Here is a 20,442-nt window from a genome sequence, read left to right on the forward strand (position 1 = left end):
GGGACTACTCTTTACAATAGTAACACTTACAAAACCCATTCTTCTGCTTCTAAACCACTTGCATGCTGATGTTTGGAAATGGCTCTCACACTGTAGCATGTCCCCACCTAGTGGATACATTGACCAACTGCCCCAGTAAGAACTTTGAAGAAGTGTGCCAGGTCCAAGTATGTGTGCAAACACTTAGGGAATTTAAACTAAGGCATAAAAACAAGACAAATAAGGTCTCACATCTTTAATTTTTTTGCAAAACAAGACTTGGAATTACAGACGAGCCTGAACTCAGGCAAAGGAATCATACAGTCCTCTCTCCATGCAGTGTTGCACGTGAACAGCACTCCCCCAAACCCTCCAGATGCGACTGTGGAATGTACTTGTGTTCACACATTTACCGCTCTGACATTTAAAACTCAGTGCAACAGGGTTCTCATTAAAACAAATGTGGCGTCACCATGAACTTCTACAGGAAAAATCAAGACAGCCTCTTAAAGAGCTCTTCAGTGTGAGGTGCCACACTCAAGAGCACCAATATCGGTCCACCACACAACATTAATAGCTATTTTTTTTACAGTTTAAGGATGAACAGTTGGAAAGGGAGGATTATGTGTTGAAATTTGGGGTGCCATCTTGTTTAATCCACTTCTTCCATGCGTGAAGCATCGTCCTCAGCTTCGCCTTCTAGGGGAGGCATCTCATCTGGGACTGCTGTAGTGGTGGTCTCCTCTGCGGGAATGTCGTCATCGTCAATACCTGAGCAAAAAAAGGAAAGGAGTTGTTCACCTAGATCGATACCCACTTCTAGAAAGTAAAGAGGGTCTGGATCTGCACAGTTTTCTTACCAAGACCAAGTTTGATCATTCTGTAGATGCGGTTTGAGTGAGTCTGTGGGTCGTCCAGGGAGAAGCCCGAGGACAGCAGTGCGGTTTCGAACAGCAGGATGACGAGGTCCTTCACAGCCTTGTCGTTCTTGTCAGCCTCAGCCTTCTGCCTGAGAGTCTCCATGATGGGGTGGTCAGGGTTGATCTCCAGGTGCTTCTTGGCCATCATGTAGCCCATGGTGGAGTTGTCCCTGAGTGCCTGGGCCTTCATGATCCTCTCCATGTTGGCGGTCCAGCCATAAGTACTTGTCACAATGCAGCAGGGGGATGACACCAGTCTGTTTGACACAGTCACCTGAAAGAGAAAGAAGACATTAAGATTTAAAGAGGCTCAGGTGACACATCTGATAATTTAAGGAGACAAAGTCAAGTTAGTCAAGCATGTTAGAAATAATACCAGCACATTACAACTTTAAATCTAGTCTAGTTAGTTTACTTCCCCAAATCCTTGCAAAAACGTAAGTACTAGATGCACATTACTGCAACAAGCACGAGTTTGACTGCATTCACTTTAGGGTTCAGATTTCAAACATGTACAGTGCCACATCTGGCAAAGAATGCAAATCAGTCGCATCACACCAAGACTGCAGGAACTCACCACAGTAGAAGTTGGGACCAATTAGACTACCTGTTACCAAACAAAATCCTGTCATCTACAGCTGTGAACTTTGAGACCCTAAATGTTAGAGCACGAATGGAAGTTTGGGTTAATCTTAGTTGGGCTCTCATTAGGATTACTGACCTTCTCCACTTTCTTGTCAAGGATCTCCTTCATGAGCTTGCAGAGGTTCTCAAATTTAGCCTTGTCATCCTCCATCTTTTTCTTCTCCTCCTCATCCTCTGGCAGCTCCAGACCCTCTTTGGTGACAGAGACCAGGGTCTTGCCATCAAACTCCTTCAACTGCTGGACACAGTACTCATCAATAGGCTCCGTCATGTACAAGACCTCAAAACCACGCTTACGGACACGTTCAACAAAGGCAGAGTTGGCCACCTGATCCTTACTCTCACCTACAAATGACAAAAAGCGATAAAGTTTGAATAAAACTGCATTTTTAAAACTTGTGTAAATGCAGTTCTCTCCTACCATTTCAGAAGCTACTTAAGGTTTATTTTACTCACCAGTAATGTAGTAGATGGATTTCTGGTTTTCCTTCATGCGGGTCACGTACTCCGATAGGGAGGTAGTCTCGTCACCGGACTGGGAGCTGTGGTAACGCAGCAGCTCAGACAGCTTCTTGCGGTTTTGCGAGTCCTCGTGCACACCCAGCTACAAGTGAACAAATAAGATTGATCATCTTATCCAAAAACAACCTCATACACCAGTAGGTTAATGGATTCAAGTAAAACGTCAATCCCACCTGTGTATGGTCAGGTGAGATGGACTGCCAGCAATGTCAGAATTCTAGTCACACTGACATTGCACACTGCATGAATAGTTTGTCACTTTAGGCTTTTAATTAAATTCATGTTTTCAGGCTGCAGCATAAATGTAGGAAGTTCCTATTCCTAATGCAGATTTGACTGCATGGAATTACATAAATGCCAAAACAGCTATTCTACTGGGTTTTAAATATCTGTTTATTACAAAAACATCTACACTACTTTGAAGAACAAGAGGGCTTTACAAACCAGATTAAAGAATAAAGAGGTAAACCTTTGAGGTCCATGAAGATGCACGGACATGAAACGAAGAGAATTTTAAGAGCCAACTTTCCTAAAGTCAAAGAAAAAAAGAAAAGTAGCTAGACTATTATAAATACCTTGAGGTTCTTTGAGAAGGCTTCGTAGAACTTCTTGTAGTTTTCTTTATCCTCACCCAGTTCAGCAAAAAGCTCAAGACATTTCTTGACGATGTTTTTACGAATGACTTTCAGGATCTTGCTCTGCTGCAGCATTTCTCTGGAGATGTTCAGGGGCAGGTCCTCGGAGTCCACAACACCACGGATAAAGTCTGGAATAGCATACAAATGCTACACTAAACCTTTGCCTTTAAGCAATTCATTACTGTGTGCTAAGCTGTAAATTAAAGTACTTTCAGACTAAAGGTAAAAAGCAAGTCATCTTACTCAGATACTCAGGGATGAGCTCTTCACAGTTGTCCATGATGAAGACTCTCCTGACGTAGAGCTTGATGTTATTCTTCTTTTTCTTGTTCTCAAAGAGGTCAAAAGGCGCACGGCGGGGGATAAAGAGCAAGGCACGGAACTCCAGCTGGCCTTCCACTGAGAAGTGCTGTAGAGGAAAATGACTCAGTTTAGCTTTATTTGTAGTTTATGACTAGATTAAAAGCCCAGTAGGCCAATTAAAACATGGAAGAGCTGTTCAGGTTAACCTGCTTACCTTAACAGCGAGGTGATCCTCCCAGTCATTGGTCAGACTCTTGTAGAACTCGCCGTATTCTTCGTTTGTGATGTCGTCAGGATTCCTGGTCCAGATGGGCTTGGTCTTGTTCAGCTCCTCCTGGTCGATGTACTTCTCCTTGATCTTCTTTTTCTTCTTCTTGTCCTTGTCTTTAGAGTCCTCCTCATCATCTGAGCCAACATCCTCAATCTTTGGCTTGTCCTCACCTTCCTCTTTCTCCTCCTTTTCTGCCTTTTCTTCCTCTGCCTCATCGTCACTGACCTCCTTGTCACGCTCCTTCTCCACCTGCAGAGTCACATTACTTTAATTTTTACTTTGCTGTTCTTCAACGGTATTCTAACAACATCCTCTTTAAAAGTCACTTACAAAGAGGGTGATTGGGTAGCCAATGAATTGAGAGTGCTTCTTCACGATCTCCTTCACCCTCTTCTCCTCGATGTACTCTGTCTGATCATCCTTCAGGTACAGGATGATCTTTGTTCCACGGCCAATGGGCTCACCTGTGAACAGTTGTGATGCTTTTAATACATTTTGTACTAAACAGTGTCCATGGATTCAAGATTCAATTTTTTAGATACTTCAACTCCACATTTAAGCCTCTAAAGGACGATGCCAACTTTAACGCCAAGAATGAAAACCACCCTCATAATATTTTAAAGCTACATCGTAACCTCAGACACATGAAAAACAATACACAATTAACAACATCAAGTCCATTAATAGTAAGAACTGCTTCCAATTAATGCGCAATCAGGGACATCCTTAGATGTACCCACAATATTTAAAAACAGGTTTAGTTCTGATATTGTAACATCAAGACACTTACTGTTGTCAACCTTGACTGTGAAGGAACCTCCAGCAGAGGACTCCCAGGCATACTGCTCATCATCATTGTGCTTTGTGATGACAACCACTTTCTCAGCAACAAGGTAGGCAGAGTAAAAACCCACACCAAACTGACCAATCATAGAGATGTCAGCACCAGCCTAGAGGAACACAGTCAGATCTAATGTTAGATTTCAGCTCAATTGCGAACATGGAAAAGGCTGTCCTCTTATAAAGCGTCCCTACAGTTCCATGATGCATTCCCTTCATACCTGCAGGGCCTCCATGAAGGCCTTGGTACCAGACTTTGCGATGGTACCCAGGTTGTTAATGAGGTCGGCTTTGGTCATACCGATTCCAGTATCGACCAAGGTCAGGGTGCGTTCAGCCTTATTGGGAACGATGTCAATTTTCAGATCCTTGCCACTGTCGAGCTTGGTGGGATCAGTCAGGCTTTCATAGCGGATTTTGTCCAGAGCCTGCAAATGTTTAAACAGGATTAAAACTAACATTCTTTAAAGCAGTCAGAAACACAAAAAAGGCTAAAAATAAATGCATTAGTACTGAATGAAAAGCTCTGCGCCTGCTAACTTACATCAGAAGCATTGGAAATCAACTCCCTGAGAAAGATCTCTTTGTTGGAATAAAAGGTGTTGATGATCAGCGACATCAGCTGAGCGATCTCAGCCTGGAAGGCAAAGGTCTCAGCCTCCTCATCTTGGTGCATTTCTTCAGGCATCTGCATTAAAACAGTTTGTGTATGCTTTAATAAAATGGGTGGATTTCGATGGAAACAGGATGATAAAGCTAATTACGGGGAGACAGATCCGGTTAAACTACATACATTCAACTACTTTCAGTTTCGCAAATTGTATCGTCGTTTGATCCTGTCAGAAGTCGGTTACATAATATGGATAACTGCCGTCATGTTGCGGAAGTGGCCGTTAACCAACATGGCGTCGAGCGGCAGACAATGGACCCCGCAAACACGTGCTAAGGAAAAGCTACTGATGAAAATAACGAAAAAAAAGCTTATGCAATGCGGCAAAATAGGTTCCCCCAGAAGAGCAACTTAAAGCCATGTATTAACGACGGCAAACGTGACTGTCATATAAAACGGCTCTGCCACCAATTCGAATAAATAACAGCTAAAAACACCAGTCACTTAAGACTAGCATAAATCTGAAAGCATTGGCAACTTGAGACCAACTCGTGCGTTTTATAGAAACGCGAGAGCAACGTGAACAACGGGGACTAAGCGAAATCGACTCAAGCCAGTTCACTTTATTCTTATAAACATTTAAGAGGATTTATTCTGTTAATGTGGACCAGTCGTACAATATATGAACAGATACAGCGCTGTCATGTTCGCCACACCACACCTGCCTTGGTACTACACACGGCTGGGGCAGTGCGGCAGAGTGCAGCATTTACACTGCTCGACGTCTACATGACAAGTGTAAACATTTCTTACTCCACAGTAATTAAAATCCTAAATTCTGACTACTACAGTGATAACTGTGATATGTTAGCTGTCCCTGACCAGAGTTACTTAAGGTTACAACCGTAACTCGTGAGAATAGGAGCTGTATACTTCAATGACTGTTTAATAAAAGGTAAAATATCAAAGGTTAAAGCACGTAGCAACCGACAAGAAAACGCTCGTCTACATACCTTGTTAATTTCGTTGACTTTTCTTGAATAAAATGCAACCAAATCGCTATCCCTTATGCTGTCTGACGCAGAGAAATGGAAAGGGGCCTCCTTTTAATAGACCGGTATCTTTATACACGTGCTTCACGGTGCAGTCGTATCCATCCGCGGTGCGCCATCTAGTAAGGAGAAGTGCATCAAGTGAATTACAGTTAATGTTTTAAGGCTACATTCACCATGTGATGAGTTTGAATGAAGACTTGAGGAAATACGATAGCTAAATAAATAAATATGATATTATTAAGACATTTTAGCAGGTATTAATTCAGTGGATTGAAGTGCAATGTGTACTAAAGAAAACAAATCTCTGGAGATTTAAAGCCATTATATTAGGTATACAAACACAAGGGGACTTTTTCAAGATTAATTAGTAAAGTGAATCCAAAAACACTATACTAATCTCCTGGAAAACACAGTATTACAGTTTTATTTCTGAGACAAGCGCATCATTGCTGCCATCTTGTGGCCGTTAAAACCAAAAACGAAAGTATTGTAAGAACCGATCTATTTTATACCAGTTTCCAGAGCTGCCGCGATATGCTATCAATGTAGAATTTAAATCAGTCTAACAAATAAAGTCAATAAAACTCACAAGTATACTGTTAATTTCCCGAGAGACCAACAAATACTTTGGATCTTTTTAATCTGATGGAGGAATATTCAAAAACATGCAGGGTGTGCTTCGTTTCTTCTAGCACTTTCCATGAAAATCCCGCCTAAAGTGACGTCACGCGATGTCAGTCGCAGTCTTCACATAACAGCCGCTGTCTCGGAGAGGCACCGACAAAAAACAAAACGAACACACAAACAAAACAAACAAACAAACAAAACCAAAATCCTGCTTATGCAATAAATAAATAATTAATCTTCAGATATTTATTCTGTCGGATGTCAAAATTATTATTTTATTTGTAAAAGACATTATGGAGGATCTCCTATGCACAAATAATAGACTACGTCTTTGGATTACATATTAATGTAATTAAATAAAAATCTAAACTGACGGTGTCTTAAAATTTCCACAAAGTAGTACATACAAGTGCAGGAGTTATCTTATAGTATTGAAATCTATTTTTAACCCAGCAAACCTTTAACATCGACAAACGCTCCCTAACGTTATGTTTCATTAACCTTCTAGACGACCTTTAGGAATGCTATCTAAATATTAATAATAATAAGAGTAGTGATTTTTCTTATGGATGTTAATATTATAATACTAGTATAAAACTATACTCTAATGCTAGTAATAATAGTAGTACAGTTATTGCCGCAGTAGATACTAGTATCGTTAGTAAACTCCGTCCAGTGGTCAAGTCTTAGTGTACAAAGCAAGCGCTCATGTAGTGTTGCTCGTAAAGCGCTTGCGTCAAATGTTTTTTTTTTTGAAGGCCCGACTAGCCAACGTGCTAATCCAACATTTGGAACGTTAGAGGAATTTTCACAATTACTAACCTTCTGAGAGTATTTTTATACTTTTAAACACCGCCTGATTAAAGGTATGTATACCTGGGCATGTGTAGATTTATCTTGAACTTTAACTTTGCCCGCTAATAGTTGAGTGTTGTTTGTTAAGTAACGCCAGGTTGCGCTAATATTAGCTTAGCCTAAGTCTATGCCGGGGACACTGGAGCGTGCTCGGTGCTAGCTTTAGCTAACTAAGCTGCTAGTTTTTTGGCCGCATAAACAGTGAACAAATTAACTCGTTGTAACACAATAACAATACGTGGCTCCTGGGACTTTATAATAGTCACCCTACAAACGCCATCCCATTGAGCTAAGCTAAGTTTAAGTATTGTTGCTGCTGGGCAGCAGAAGTCACCGACGGGTACTTCAAATTCATATGACTAGATACCAATGAACATCGCTGTGCTTTCTCACTTATAGTGTTGTTGGGTTAAACTAATCTTTTTACAAGTTTGGCTCTTTGTTCTAATTTACATTGTTTAGAGGACTTGATTTAATTACACATCTGGTGCTGCTGATACCGGGTATCTTGGTTCTTTCTTCAGGTTGGTCCAGTTCACTTCCACAATGTCCTTCCCCCCTCATTTAAATCGGCCGCTGTTGCCACCTCCAGGCATCCCTCCTCAGTACACAGGCTTCCCCCCAGGTAAGCACCCTTCTGTTTGGCGTTCATCTGTTTTGTTTCAGGTTTACCACAATGTCATTATTAAGAGGCATATTCGCAACACGGTAGTTGAGATTCGCTACATTACTGAAAATATTTGAGAATCGTTTTACTAATCTGCAGTCATAGATCTTAAGTGAAAATGGTGTAATTGCTTGTTGCATGTTTTCTTTGGCTGTTTCAGGAGCCCCTATGATCCCAGTTCACATGGGTATCATGGCCCCCACACCAGTAATGGTTTCTTCAGTACCAGTGCTCAGCAAGCCTGCAGTCCCTAAGAGGGAAACCATTGCTGTGATTGCCAAAGACAGTGATGAGAACAGTGGCCCCACCACAACAGTGTTTGTGGGGAACATATCAGAAAAGGCTTCAGACATGTTGATCAGACAGCTGCTGGCGGTAAGATGGGGAACACCCATTCTATTTGTAGAACTACACCAGCAAAGGCTAACACCCTCTTAAGTTGACAACTTTATTTTTTCTTTGTAATTATATAGAAATGTGGAATTGTTTTGAGCTGGAAGAGAGTACAAGGAGCCTCTGGCAAGCTTCAAGGTAATTTTTATTATTAAAAGATGAAGAATATCTAGATACATGGCAAACCGTCAATTCAGTCTATAAATAAACATTTGATCATGCCCTTATGTCTATTTATATGTCAATATTTGTTCCAGCTTTTGGTTTCTGTGAGTACAAGGAGCCAGAGTCCACACTGCGAGCCTTGCGACTGCTTCACGACCTCCAGATTGGAGATAAAAACCTACTTGTGAAAGTTGATGCCAAGACAAAAGCACAGCTGGATGAGTGGAAGGCCAAGAAGAAGACTGCAAATGGGGTATGAATTTTGTAACAGCAATTCAAATAAAGGTTTGCAGCAGCTAGAGAAGGTGAAAAATTGCTAAACTTGACTCATTTTATTGACAGGATAAAAAGAGTGAAGATGCAGGAGAGGATGAGGAAGAAGTGTTAGATGAGGAGACAAAGAAGAAAGATCAGATTATCAAGGGCGCCATCGATGGACTGATGCGGGAATATGCTGCGGAACTTAATGCACCTTCACAGGATGATGAGTCCCAGCGACGAAAGAGAAAAAAGGAGAAAAAAGAAGAGGTGCTAACCTTGATTAATTGTTAACTTGTGCTACTGTTTTGTTTACTCCTTAGCTTGAAAGTGAGCATTGTTATTTCAACCTGTCAATGCGTTGTTTTTCCTCAGGATGACATAAACACTATTGACATGGAGGAGGACAAGAGGGACCTGATTTCCAGAGAGATTAGTAAATTTCGTGACACTCACAAGGTAAAGTGGCTTCTTTGATCTTGTAGTTGACATTTCAGGTTTTGGACAGCAGTTCACTCCTAGAGCTTGCACATTTAGTTGACACAGTTTGTTTTTTTTGTTTTTTGCCCTAACTCAGTAAAATGCATACTCTACTATAGATTGGCGGTCCCTAAAACAACACCACCAAACATATTATTCTGCCCTAAACTATATGAAATGTTTTATTTTCAATGTTTGAACACTACAAGTGGGCAGACAGCTAGTGTATTCTTGTCACCTTTCTCAGGCGTGATTTGACACCTGCCACTATTGCCAAACTATCTAGGTGTGACCATTATAGATCCATATCTTCATTCATCACACAAAAATGCATGGAGACGATGTAAAGTTACTTAAAAGCTAATCTATTCATTAAACCCCACCATTATGATAGTGATCATATGGTGACTAAAGCAAGATGAATCTCAGAGCTTTGGAAAAAGTTGCCAGGATAGGATGTAAGTATCAGCCTTCATTTACTATATACATATACTGGGCGTCCCCCTCTTGAGGACTTGCATTGGGGCAACTGTGCTGCTCAGTTGTGTGTGTGTGTGTGTGTGTGTTGGCCTTGATTTAGCCAACCTTTCCACCACGCAAAGACAGTTTCCCTAGATCATCCTGAATTTATGACAGCATTGGTGCTTCACTCGAAAGCTGATGAGTCAGTGAACCTGTGCGAGTCCTCTGTAAATTATGGTCTGTCATAATGGTGTTCATGTTGAAGCACAAGGACTCAGTAACTACTGCAGTGACTTTGGCTGTAGCCTTATTATTCTAGTGTGGGGTGGGGGCGCCCTCTCCACAGCAGTAAGATGATCTGAAGACTAACAAGGTACGTGCTCTCTGTATGGTTTGTTGTGGAATTTCTTTCTTCTCTCTCTTCCATTTGATAAATATCTTACTCTCTCTGCATTAGTTTTTATTTTTTTATGAACGATTAGTTAGTGAGTTTATTCAATCAACTGTTTAAATTCTAATTTTTATTAAAACAACAGGGACGGTAGCAATCTAGTTGGGTTTTGGATGCATAACTGTGGTTTGCTTGAAGTGTCCTCCAGCTGTAATCGTGATCTTGCCAAAACAGCGTTTAAACAAAGGGAGAAATTTCTGCTGCCTGTTGTGACCTACCATATTTGGGCTGATTGATTTTTAGCCCCAGAGGAAAAAAAGAAGTCATACTTAATTCAATATCATTATGATTATTTAATGTGGTTAATCAGTTTTTAGTGAGTGACTTTGCAGGGAGTGAATTCAGGCTTTTTATGGGGAAAGAAAATTAAAGGAAGCACTTAAATGCTGAAAGTATTTTCTTTATAATTATAAGTTTGCCTAAATATTACTGCTTATATACACCCATACATGCTTACTATAAATAAATAGAATTAAATTTATTTTTTACATGGTCGCATGTTTATTTAGCCTTGGCAGACAATGCAGAGGTAAGTAAAAAAAAAAAAAAAAATTAAAAGAAAGGAAAAAAACACCTAACGTGAAATCATAGATTTTAATTAGAGCTAGGGTATTAAATAATATAAAGACAATTTAACTGGAGCGTTATAGATTTTTAAAATAATTAACATCTATGTTATCTCTGTCCTGTCACATGTTTCTTTCTCTTGAGATGCATAACACCCAAGGCTTTTAATTAGTTAGTTATTGTAAAGACCAACTGACTGCATATGACTTGTACAAGAAAACTTTGTAAAGTTATTTTCCATCTAACCTCAAATACAACAGTGCCAATGTAAGAGGAATGCAAAATGATGAACATAGTATTATATTAAGGCTCAGTATATTCAATCATTGTTTTTAAAAGTCTTATTTTGCATCAGATGCCAGTATAACTGCAAAGGAATTCTGGTTAAAGCCTTGTGTGTGATGTCCATAAAACCAGAGTTTGGTGTGTATGTATGTGTGTGTGTGTGTGAATAATCAGTCCTGAAGAGCTCCTGAAGACTTCTGCAGGGGTAAGACCGTTTCTACAATTTCATTTATCTGTTCAGAAATATAACTGATGTTCATAATGTTTATTTTTTTGATTTTAGCAAAAATACCAAATGCCATGTTACTCATTGAAGGAAAGGCTGTTGTTGCTTGATGACGATGATAATGATGATGCTTAAGCAAGACAGAATCCCATAACATTTTTCCCTTGTATACCGTGTGACCTGCTTTCCTCCCAGGCCTAACTTAAAAGGCTTGTAAGGGCAGCGAAGGGCTGAGTCCATAGTTCAACACCTGTAAGTCACAAATAACTAGTTCAAAAAAAAAGACTGATGCCTGTTTTCTGTTTTTGTTTTCCTTGTTCTGAGAGGAGGACTCTTAAGGAGACAAAAAGCATTGTCATTTCCCGCGTTTTCTTTTGTTTTTGTTTTTTTTGTTATGAATGCCTCAAGTTGGATATGTTCCACGGGTCTTTAAGGCCATTAAAGTGGTTTCCAGTTCTATTCTTGCTAAGCTGTAGTTTATGCTGCAGGCTTCAAGCAATAAACTTTGTCCTATAGTTTTAGATTAATGTTGAAGCTGTCTCTCTGTGGGGGGAGAGCTTTTTGATTGTTCCTGGTTTCCCATTTAGGATTCTGGCTTCTTATACAAGCTTTGCGCTGATTAGCAAAGAGCATGTTCATCTTTGAAACCAAAACCTGGAAACCACTTGATCTGTGCACAGCTGTGAATTGGTTGCAGGGGCTCCCTGCATCTTGTGTGGCATAAGCTGAACCTGTCTGTATTTTACTCTGCAGAAACTTGAGGAAGAGAAGGATAAACGAGAGAAGGAGCGGCTGGAGTTTGAACGTGAAAGGAGGGAACGGGAAAAAGAGCGAGAGCGGGAAAGAGAGCGGCGGGACCGCGAGAGGGAAAAGGAGCGAGAGCGGGAACGGGAGAGGGAACGAGAACGTGAGAGAGACAGAGATCGAGACAGAGACAAAGACCGTGACCGCAGGACCAGGGAAAGGGAACGAGAGCGAGAACGGGAGAGAGACAGAAGCCGTGACAGGAGTGCCGACCGCAGCCGATCCAGGTGAAGCAAAAAACACCAGAATAATGTATAAAGACACATGTTGCAATTAAACACATGCAAATGTTTGCAGGTACTTTGCTGGTGACTGAATTCTGACAAGTTTCTGCAAGCTGATTTTATCAGGATTTAATTGAAACCGCTTGAATTTTAAATTGAAATGTTAAAATTCATATCATCTCATTTTGATGAAACTCCTTAAGACTATGTACCATGCTTGATCAACACCTTAGTACTTGGATTTGCCATGTGTTTCTATACGGTCACAAATAAAAGAAAATGTATCTATGATTCCATTGTTGCAGGGAGGTCAGCCGAGACAGAGACAGAGAAAAGAAGAGAGACCAAGAGGATGAAGAAGAAGCATATGAACGCAGGAAACTGGAGAGGAAACTTCGAGACAAGGAAGCAGCCTATCAAGAGGTGGGACTGGCTGTGCTAAAAATGATAAAAGCCATGCGCTGAAGAGCAATATAAGCTATCCTACTAGCAGTGAGGTCACAGCTTCTATTTCCTACTATACAAACTGTTTGTCTGAGAAAGTCAATACAAGCAGTAAAATTCAATTAAAATGATTCTTTATACGTCAAAAAAAATCCAATAAATCCTCAGCATCATTTCTATTTTTAGCAGAGTAACAGCCCTTGTATTACTCGTTTACCTTAGCTAGGGGTAGTTCTTGTGTGATGTTTGCAGCTTGCCTGACAATATATTTGTTGTAGCGGCTGAAAAACTGGGAGCTGAGGGAGAGGAAGAAGGCACGGGATTATGCTAAGGAAGCTGAGAGAGAAGATGAACGCCGACGAGAAATGGTAAGCGGGTTCTGAATGATCACTGGTTCTGTACTATTATACAAGTTAAGTTCATACTGTATTTATTTAACTAGGGATTTGTATAGCAAAGTAACTTTGGGGTTAACTCTGGGGTTACAGAGTTAAAGTGGTTTATTTATTACCAGACTACATTGATATGTTGCGCTGCAGACTTAACCTGCTCTGGTAAAGGTTAGAATAGAGATAAGAGATGAACACACAGAGCCACAGCCTTCAAACTAATCAGTTTTCTGGAAATGGTATTGCCTTGTTTGGAGAAACCTTTGGACCTCGGGGTGCAGGTAGTTGGAGGCTTTGTATGTTTTTGAGACGGTCTGCACCCTAGGCCTAGTACTCGCCAAACTTAATTTAAGATTTGCAAGAAGACTAAACCTGCTTACTAGTTTGAATTCTTTACTAACAGACCCACTAACACACCCTGTTTACTAGTTTACTAATTCAGACAGGTAGAATTTGTTAGAAGTAATTTTTGTGGAGAAGTTCATTTTTGTCCTTTGTTTTCATTAGATTAAAGAAGGCAAACGGTTAAAAGAGTTTCTTGAAGACTATGATGATGACAGAGATGACCCCAAGTATTACAGGTGAGTGTTAACCCAGGTCATCAAAAACAAATGCACTTATGCAGGATCCTAATTGGCTAATTATAGGTCACTATAAATCCACTCTAACAAATTTCCTATACATATAATGTTGTTTGCCATACACTGCCGATTTCCTGTTGCCACCAGGGAGCACTATGAATGTGACCTAATATTGACACATACAGTGAAGGAATTCAAATTCAAAATTCAAATTTTATTTGTCACGTACACAGTCATACACAGTATGATATGTAGTGAAATGCTTGGACAACTGCTCGTGACCTAAAGAAAACAAAAAAGGAAAAGGCTATGAATAAGATAGGAAATAAATATGAAAAATTAAAAAGGGTAAATTTAGCTAGGAAGGAATAAAATATAAATTAAGGTTAAAAATGAAATAACTGTACAACACAAATTAGAATGAAGGGTAAATTTAACTGGGAAAGAATAAGATAAAATATATAAATTAAAGTTGAAAATAAAACAACTGCACAACAAAATACACAATATAGAACTATATAAGAATGTATGAAGAAATATAAATAAATATATACACAATAACAGCAGCTGTACAAGTATTAACTGGAGATGAAGAATATAATGTCCAGTGTTGTGCAATCCACATTATGTCTTGTGCAGTGCAAATATGCTTAAAGTGATTTAAGTGATGAAGTGAAAACAATGTCCAGAAAGTCCAGTGTGTGTGTAAGAACTATATGTGTGGGTCAGTACTGTGTGGTGGTGTGATTGAGAGACCGTATCGCCTGCGGGAAGAAGCTCCTCCTCAGTCTCTCTGTGTTGGTCTTCAGGGAGCGGAATCGCTTTCCTGACCTCAACAGAGAGAACAGTCTGTTGTTGGGATGGCATGGGATGAAATGAGCAATCTCAAAATTTTATGGTAGTGGCTGCAAGAGTTTTACATGACATTTCCAGATGGCAATATGTAACCATATTCATAGCCGCTAGTCTATGATTATAGTTAAATACTGCCACGCCCATGTTCAGAGGCAGACCCTTATCAAACATGAGAAGTTTGGTTAATGAGTGAATTACAGGAAATTAAAATTTCATGGGGAATGATTGAAATTTTCTATGGCAACATAGGGGCGCTCTTCAGTGAAAACCTAAATCCTTTGCAATTTACCTACAAGAGTTTTTATTTATTTAATTTTATTATTAATTTATTTATTTTTGTGTGTGTACCGTGCTGTGTTACGTATGTTTATTAAATGTTATACATATACACACAACACAGCAGCGGGGCTCCTGTTTTGCAGAACGGTGCTATAGAGTCATTTTGCTCCACCCATGCTTTTTTGGGGGGTAAGAAATAAAAAAACAAAACAAAACAGAGCATACACAATAGGGCCTCCTCACTATCAGCAGATCCTGTGTGACCCACATGTGGCTCATGGCAGCGCATGCAGTACTGCAGCCATTGTTCTGAAAGCTGTTATTTTCCGTATGACCCCTAGGGGCAGTGCACTGCAGAAGCGTCTCAGAGACCGAGAGAAGGAGATGGAGGCGGATGAGCGTGACAGGAAGAGGGAGAAGGAGGAGCTGGAAGAGATCAGACAGAGGCTGTTAGACGAGGGACATCCAGACCCAGACGCAGAGCTACGCAGGGTATGCTTGTCTGTAATGTAATATAAATGTGTGTGTTTGCCTGTATCTGTCTGAGCTGAGTGGGGCATGCTGTCTGTTGTCTGTGTGAAGGTCACTTTATCGTCTGAGTCGCTCTGCACATTATGTACGTCTAGCTGTCATTATCTGTTGACCTTCTTTTCTGTAAAATGCTCTGATTGGATGATTATTTTCTGCATATCTGCCTGTTATTGGTCCAGATGGAGGAGGAAGAGGAGGAGCGTCTGAGACAACCTCCCATCGTCCAAGAGCCAGAACCTGAGGAGGAACGTGAGCGCCACAGGGGTTCACGAGATCACCGGGAGCGCCGACAGGAGCCGGAGAGGGCAGATTCACGCTCACGACCCCCCCAGTCCGACAACGAGGTGGAAGAGGGTGAGGAGGAAGATTATGACAACGATGAAGACAACCCAGACGTGAAACCACGCCTAAAGCCCACAATGCGACCAATCACAGCAGCGCCTTCTGTGTCATCAGCCAGTGGAAATGTGTCTCCCAACACGCCCGGGGAAGAGTCACCCTGTGGCATCATCATCCCCCATGAAAACTCCCCACCTGAGGCTCTTCCGCAAGAGGAACACCGGCCAAAGATTGGCCTCAGCCTGAAACTGGGTGAGTCTAAAAGATCTTTTACCTCATTACAGGATGAACAGACACACAGCATACCCATGTAAATATAAATTCATTAATCGATTAGTTGATGGGCAAAAAGTAGCAAAATGTTCAATAAGTGATAAAAAAAATTCATAACAAGGAAATAAGTTTTTTGCATTTTTTTAAAGTTGCATTCTATAGACAAATAATTGTTTAAAACTGGTTTTAGGGTAAAAAAAAGAATAATAGGTGATGTGTTGCTTTTCTTCAGGTTTTGATCTTGTCTGAATGTAGTCAAGGTAATTTGGCACCTGCTACACTGTTTGGTTAGTGTGAATTGGACTGAAGGAAAGGATATTTCTATATTTTAATTTATTTTGAAGCTAAATAACTTCATAGGAACAAATCTATGATACACAGATTCCTACATGGATCAGGCCGTGTTCCAGAGGGCATGTTTAACAAACTCTGACTCCCGTCCACTTCATTGTTTCTGTCACCTCAGTGTCTTCACTTTGAGTGTGTGTGGGTATTTAAAGAAAGCCATCATCAATGGAGCTCAAATACCAATATTCACCATGGCAACAGATAATTAAAGAGCAGAGCCTCAATTTTCATCTAGTGGACTGAGGAATATGAATATGAATCATGAAATTCGTCTGAAAAACAGAGGGGGACTTATTTTAATCGGTGTCATCTGCTCAGGCATCATTTATCAAACCTAATTTTCCTTTAATAGATGAAATCTGGCAGAATTCCAGTTTTACATCTGATGTTTTCTTGAATCGAAATTTTAATCCGACAGTAACAAAATGGAAGTTATGACAGTGTTTTTAGTGTTTTTAATCAGCTACATTTTTGCAAGGTAATGTGCCTGAATATGAGCTTTGATATGAACTATATGAATGTCAGGCAGGTGTTTCAATTGTTTCAACATTTTCAGATGCTGTTAAGGGCGTTTAAATAACTCTGGGGTTGCAGAGACAGAATTCTTGCTCCTTAACTACAGACAGAACAGTAGTTAAACTCTGTGTCCTTGCCAGGTGCCACGGGAAGCCCCAGTCAACCCAACGCCGGCAAGAGGAAGAAGCTTCCGGTGGACAGCGTGTTTGACAAATTTGATGACGAAGAGGCCGATGAGCAGCCGCGCAAGAGGAAGCTGGTGCCCCTGGATTATGATGACGACAAGAGCCTCGGGGTGGACGGTGCTGGACTTTCCAGCATAAAGGGAGCCAATGCTGAGGAGAAACGCAAACACATCAAGAGCCTGATTGAAAAGATTCCCACCGCAAAGCCCGAGCTCTTCTCGTACCCACTGGACTGGTCCATGGTTGACACGGTGAGGAGAAGAGGGACAATTTGTGTCATCTCACTGAGTGTGTCTTATTTTTAATCCATTTATAATTAAGCAAGTTAGAAAAGAAAACCTGTGCTAAGAATATTTTACTCGCAGGATTTAAATGATCAAGGAGGGTCAATTCACAACCTTATTTTCTGCTTATTGCTAAAAAATAATATAGAAACAGTGAATATTTCTCTTTGTCATCCCTTTTCCTACAGACGTTAATGGAACGGCGTGTTCGTCCCTGGATCAATAAAAAGATCATTGAGTACATCGGAGAGGAAGAGCCAACGTTAGTGGACTTTGTCTGCTCCAAGGTAATAGACATGTCACTAGTTGACATCTGTCTTAGAGAAAGTGGAACGATTAAAATGTAAACTTTCTGATATTTTCCTCTGTGTACTTTCAGGTGATGGCCCACAGTACACCGCAGACTATCTTGGACGATGTTGCCATGGTGAGCAAAGACACAGTTTATAGATGCGTGTTTATATGGTTCCTCTGTGATTGTATTTCTTGCCAGGATGCAGGTTTGTTTTTTTTTTTGTTTTTTTTAAACCTCCTTACTAACCTTCTCAAACAAATTATACCAAAATACACTTCATTAGGTACACCTGTTCAGCTGCTTAATGTCAATATCTAGTTAACCAATCACATTGCAGCACCTCAATGCATTTAGGTATGTAGACCTGATCAAGACAGCCTGCTGAAATTTAAACTGAGCATCAAAACGGGGAAGGAAGGTGATTTAAATGGCTTTGGACGTAGCATAGTTTTTGGTGCCACAAGCATGGTCTAAATATTTCAGAAACTGCTGATCTGCTGGGATTTTCCCATATAACCACCTCTAATGTTTGAAAAAGAGAAAATATTCAGTGAGTGACAGTTCTCTGGGTTCAAAAGCATTGTCAGAGGAAAATGGCCAGGCTGTTCGAGCTGATATGAAGGCCACAGTAATTCAAGTTTCCCACTTGTTACAAATAAAGTATGCAGAAGAGTATCTATGACTACACTGTGTCAGACCGTGAACCTGAATGGGCAAAAGCAGCAGAAGACCACTCCTGTCAGCTGAGAACAGGAAACAGAGGCTTGGATCACACACCGTCTCATTAAAATCAGACAACAGAAGATTGAAAAGTATTGAGTGATCTACTGAATCTTGAGTTCTGCTGCAGCAGTCATATGGTAGGATCAGAATCCTACCTTATATCAACAGTTTAGCTTGATGGTGGTTGCGTTATAGTGTATGGGGATATTTTCTAAACCCATTTTAGATCCCTTAGTACCAACTGAGCATCACCTAAACTACGCAGCCTACCTGTGCATTTCTGCTGACCATCCGTGTACAGTGTACTCGCCTTCTGATTCCAGGAGGATGTGTCACAAAGCTCGTATCATTTTAAACTGGCTTTTTGAACATAATAGTGAGTTCACTGTACACAAATGGGCCTCCAGTCACCTGATATCAAACTAAGAAAGCACCTTTTGAGATGTGAAAAAGTGCAAGATTCACATCATATCAGCAAAAATCTCAGCGCAGTGGTTCTAGTGCCTTTAGTAAATCAGGGACATCAAGAATTAAGGCAATTCTGGAGGCAAAAGAGTGCAACAGGTATTAGCACGGTGTACCTAATGAACTGAAGAGTATGTTAGTTCCATCTGATTTAAGATGTGTGGGGGGAGATTTATGAGGGGAGATTTCAGGCGCACCTCTTATTGATCAAGGTGAGTGCCAGATAAAAATGTAACCCTTTAAGGCAACTGAAATTGTAACATTTGACTAAGAGTTCAAGATCTTTAAAGAAACTGGCCTTGAAATGTTTTAATGTCTCTCATTCGATGGCACAAGTAGAGCCATGTCAAATGAGATGTATTTTAATTAGCAGTTCATGGTCAGTATTTTAACATATTCACCTTTTCCACATACACGTCATGAGTTTAGGTTAGTCCTCTAAGTTTCTTTCGATATCTAACTTTCCGTTTGTTCCGGGTCAGGTTCTTGATGAAGAAGCTGAGGTCTTCATAGTGAAGATGTGGCGGTTGCTCATTTATGAAACTGAAGCAAAGAAGATTGGGCTGGTAAAATAATCGTTGGCTGACTGAAGATGAATTCCTCTTCTCCTTCATTGTGTATAATACTGTAGCGAATTTATGTCACCCCAGAAGACGTGACTGACCATACCAGTACAGACTGTAACTGCAGATTCTGCTCATTCTCACATTTGCACCAGTTGTTAGGTCTTTTTTTTTTCCCCCTCCTTCTTCTGTTTAAACATACTCAGGCTGCATCCACCTCCTCCACTCTGCAGGTGCTGATTGTGTCTATGTGCTTTTGTGTATATACAGTTTGTCATTATTTGGTTATGAAGAAGCTACAGCTCTGGCCACCCAGGGTCACTGTGTTGGAGATGAGACCCTTTAGTCGCATACTTTTTTTTTTATATACATGCCAACACACACCAAGTGAGAACAGTTTGCAGGTTTGCTACAAACAGTTCACCATTTCTCAAACTATTCTTTTGAGTTGTGAAATTGGGCTTACAGTTGAATGTGGGTTGGTTAAGTAGACACAAACTAAAGCGTATGAATGACTACAGCTATGTTTTTAAAATAATTACAGGGGTATTTATTAAGGGTTTTTGGATGCAACTGAATTTTATTTCTGTATTCAGTACACACAAATTCTTCCCCCTCTCCCTCAATTTCTTGTCACATTCCTGACGAACAGGCATATTGTTTTCAGACCATCTCTAAAACATCTAGTTGTCATTTAAAATGTGTCTACTGACAAGACCCATAGGCACTGTGTCATCCTCAATGCTGTAAAAGCACACGTCATAACCACTATAGGAAAATGAGCTAAGAACGAAAACAATTGAAATTGTGAAGATGCTCTCCATTTGTTTTTGTATTGGTGAACATTTGAATAAATAATTTTTATAATCATTTGACTTTTTTTGGTTTTGCATTAAATCCCAACCATTAATTTGAGTTCATGTCCTAAAATATGGAGCTGGATTTAGGGTTAAAAGGGGGGGGTTGTTCCCTGTTTCTTTGTGAGCAGACAAATAACCAGCACCTGGGCTAACACAGACAACCATTCACACTTATGGGCAATTTAGAGTTTCCAATTAACCTAAGTGCATGTCTTTAGACTGTGGGAGGAAGCCAGAGAACTCATGCAAACTCTATACAGAAAGA

The 20,442-nt window shown here is 40.3% G+C and overlaps 2 protein-coding genes across 2 annotated transcripts; one reads left to right on the forward strand and one right to left on the reverse strand.

Annotated features, from left to right (window-relative positions):
- Positions 1–220: 220 nt before the first annotated feature.
- On the reverse strand, positions 221–4,812 carry hsp90ab1 (heat shock protein 90, alpha (cytosolic), class B member 1). Its single transcript, XM_013910325.1, has 11 exons — positions 4,663–4,812; positions 4,340–4,546; positions 4,069–4,228; positions 3,609–3,742; positions 3,222–3,527; positions 2,948–3,113; positions 2,642–2,832; positions 2,001–2,148; positions 1,621–1,889; positions 840–1,173; positions 221–750 (listed from the first exon to the last, which is right to left on the reverse strand). The coding sequence occupies exons 1-11, from the start codon at positions 4,810–4,812 to the stop codon at positions 632–634; spliced, it is 2,184 nt and encodes a 727-aa protein (XP_013765779.1). The 3' UTR covers positions 221–631.
- Positions 4,813–7,129: 2,317 nt separating this feature from the next.
- Positions 7,130–20,187, forward strand: rbm25b (RNA binding motif protein 25b). Its single transcript, XM_013910324.1, has 17 exons — positions 7,130–7,276; positions 7,790–7,890; positions 8,093–8,307; positions 8,406–8,463; positions 8,583–8,743; positions 8,833–9,018; positions 9,124–9,207; positions 11,973–12,250; positions 12,553–12,670; positions 12,970–13,059; positions 13,588–13,661; positions 15,137–15,287; positions 15,506–15,917; positions 16,943–17,238; positions 17,460–17,558; positions 17,651–17,698; positions 19,237–20,187. The coding sequence occupies exons 2-17, from the start codon at positions 7,812–7,814 to the stop codon at positions 19,327–19,329; spliced, it is 2,442 nt and encodes an 813-aa protein (XP_013765778.1). The 5' UTR covers positions 7,130–7,276; positions 7,790–7,811; the 3' UTR covers positions 19,330–20,187.
- Positions 20,188–20,442: the final 255 nt, after the last annotated feature.

Source organism: Pundamilia nyererei, unplaced genomic scaffold (genome assembly GCF_000239375.1).
Source record: "Pundamilia nyererei isolate P.nyererei 1_Seehausen unplaced genomic scaffold, PunNye1.0 scaffold00041, whole genome shotgun sequence".
NCBI classification, from domain to species: domain Eukaryota; kingdom Metazoa; phylum Chordata; class Actinopteri; order Cichliformes; family Cichlidae; genus Pundamilia; species Pundamilia nyererei.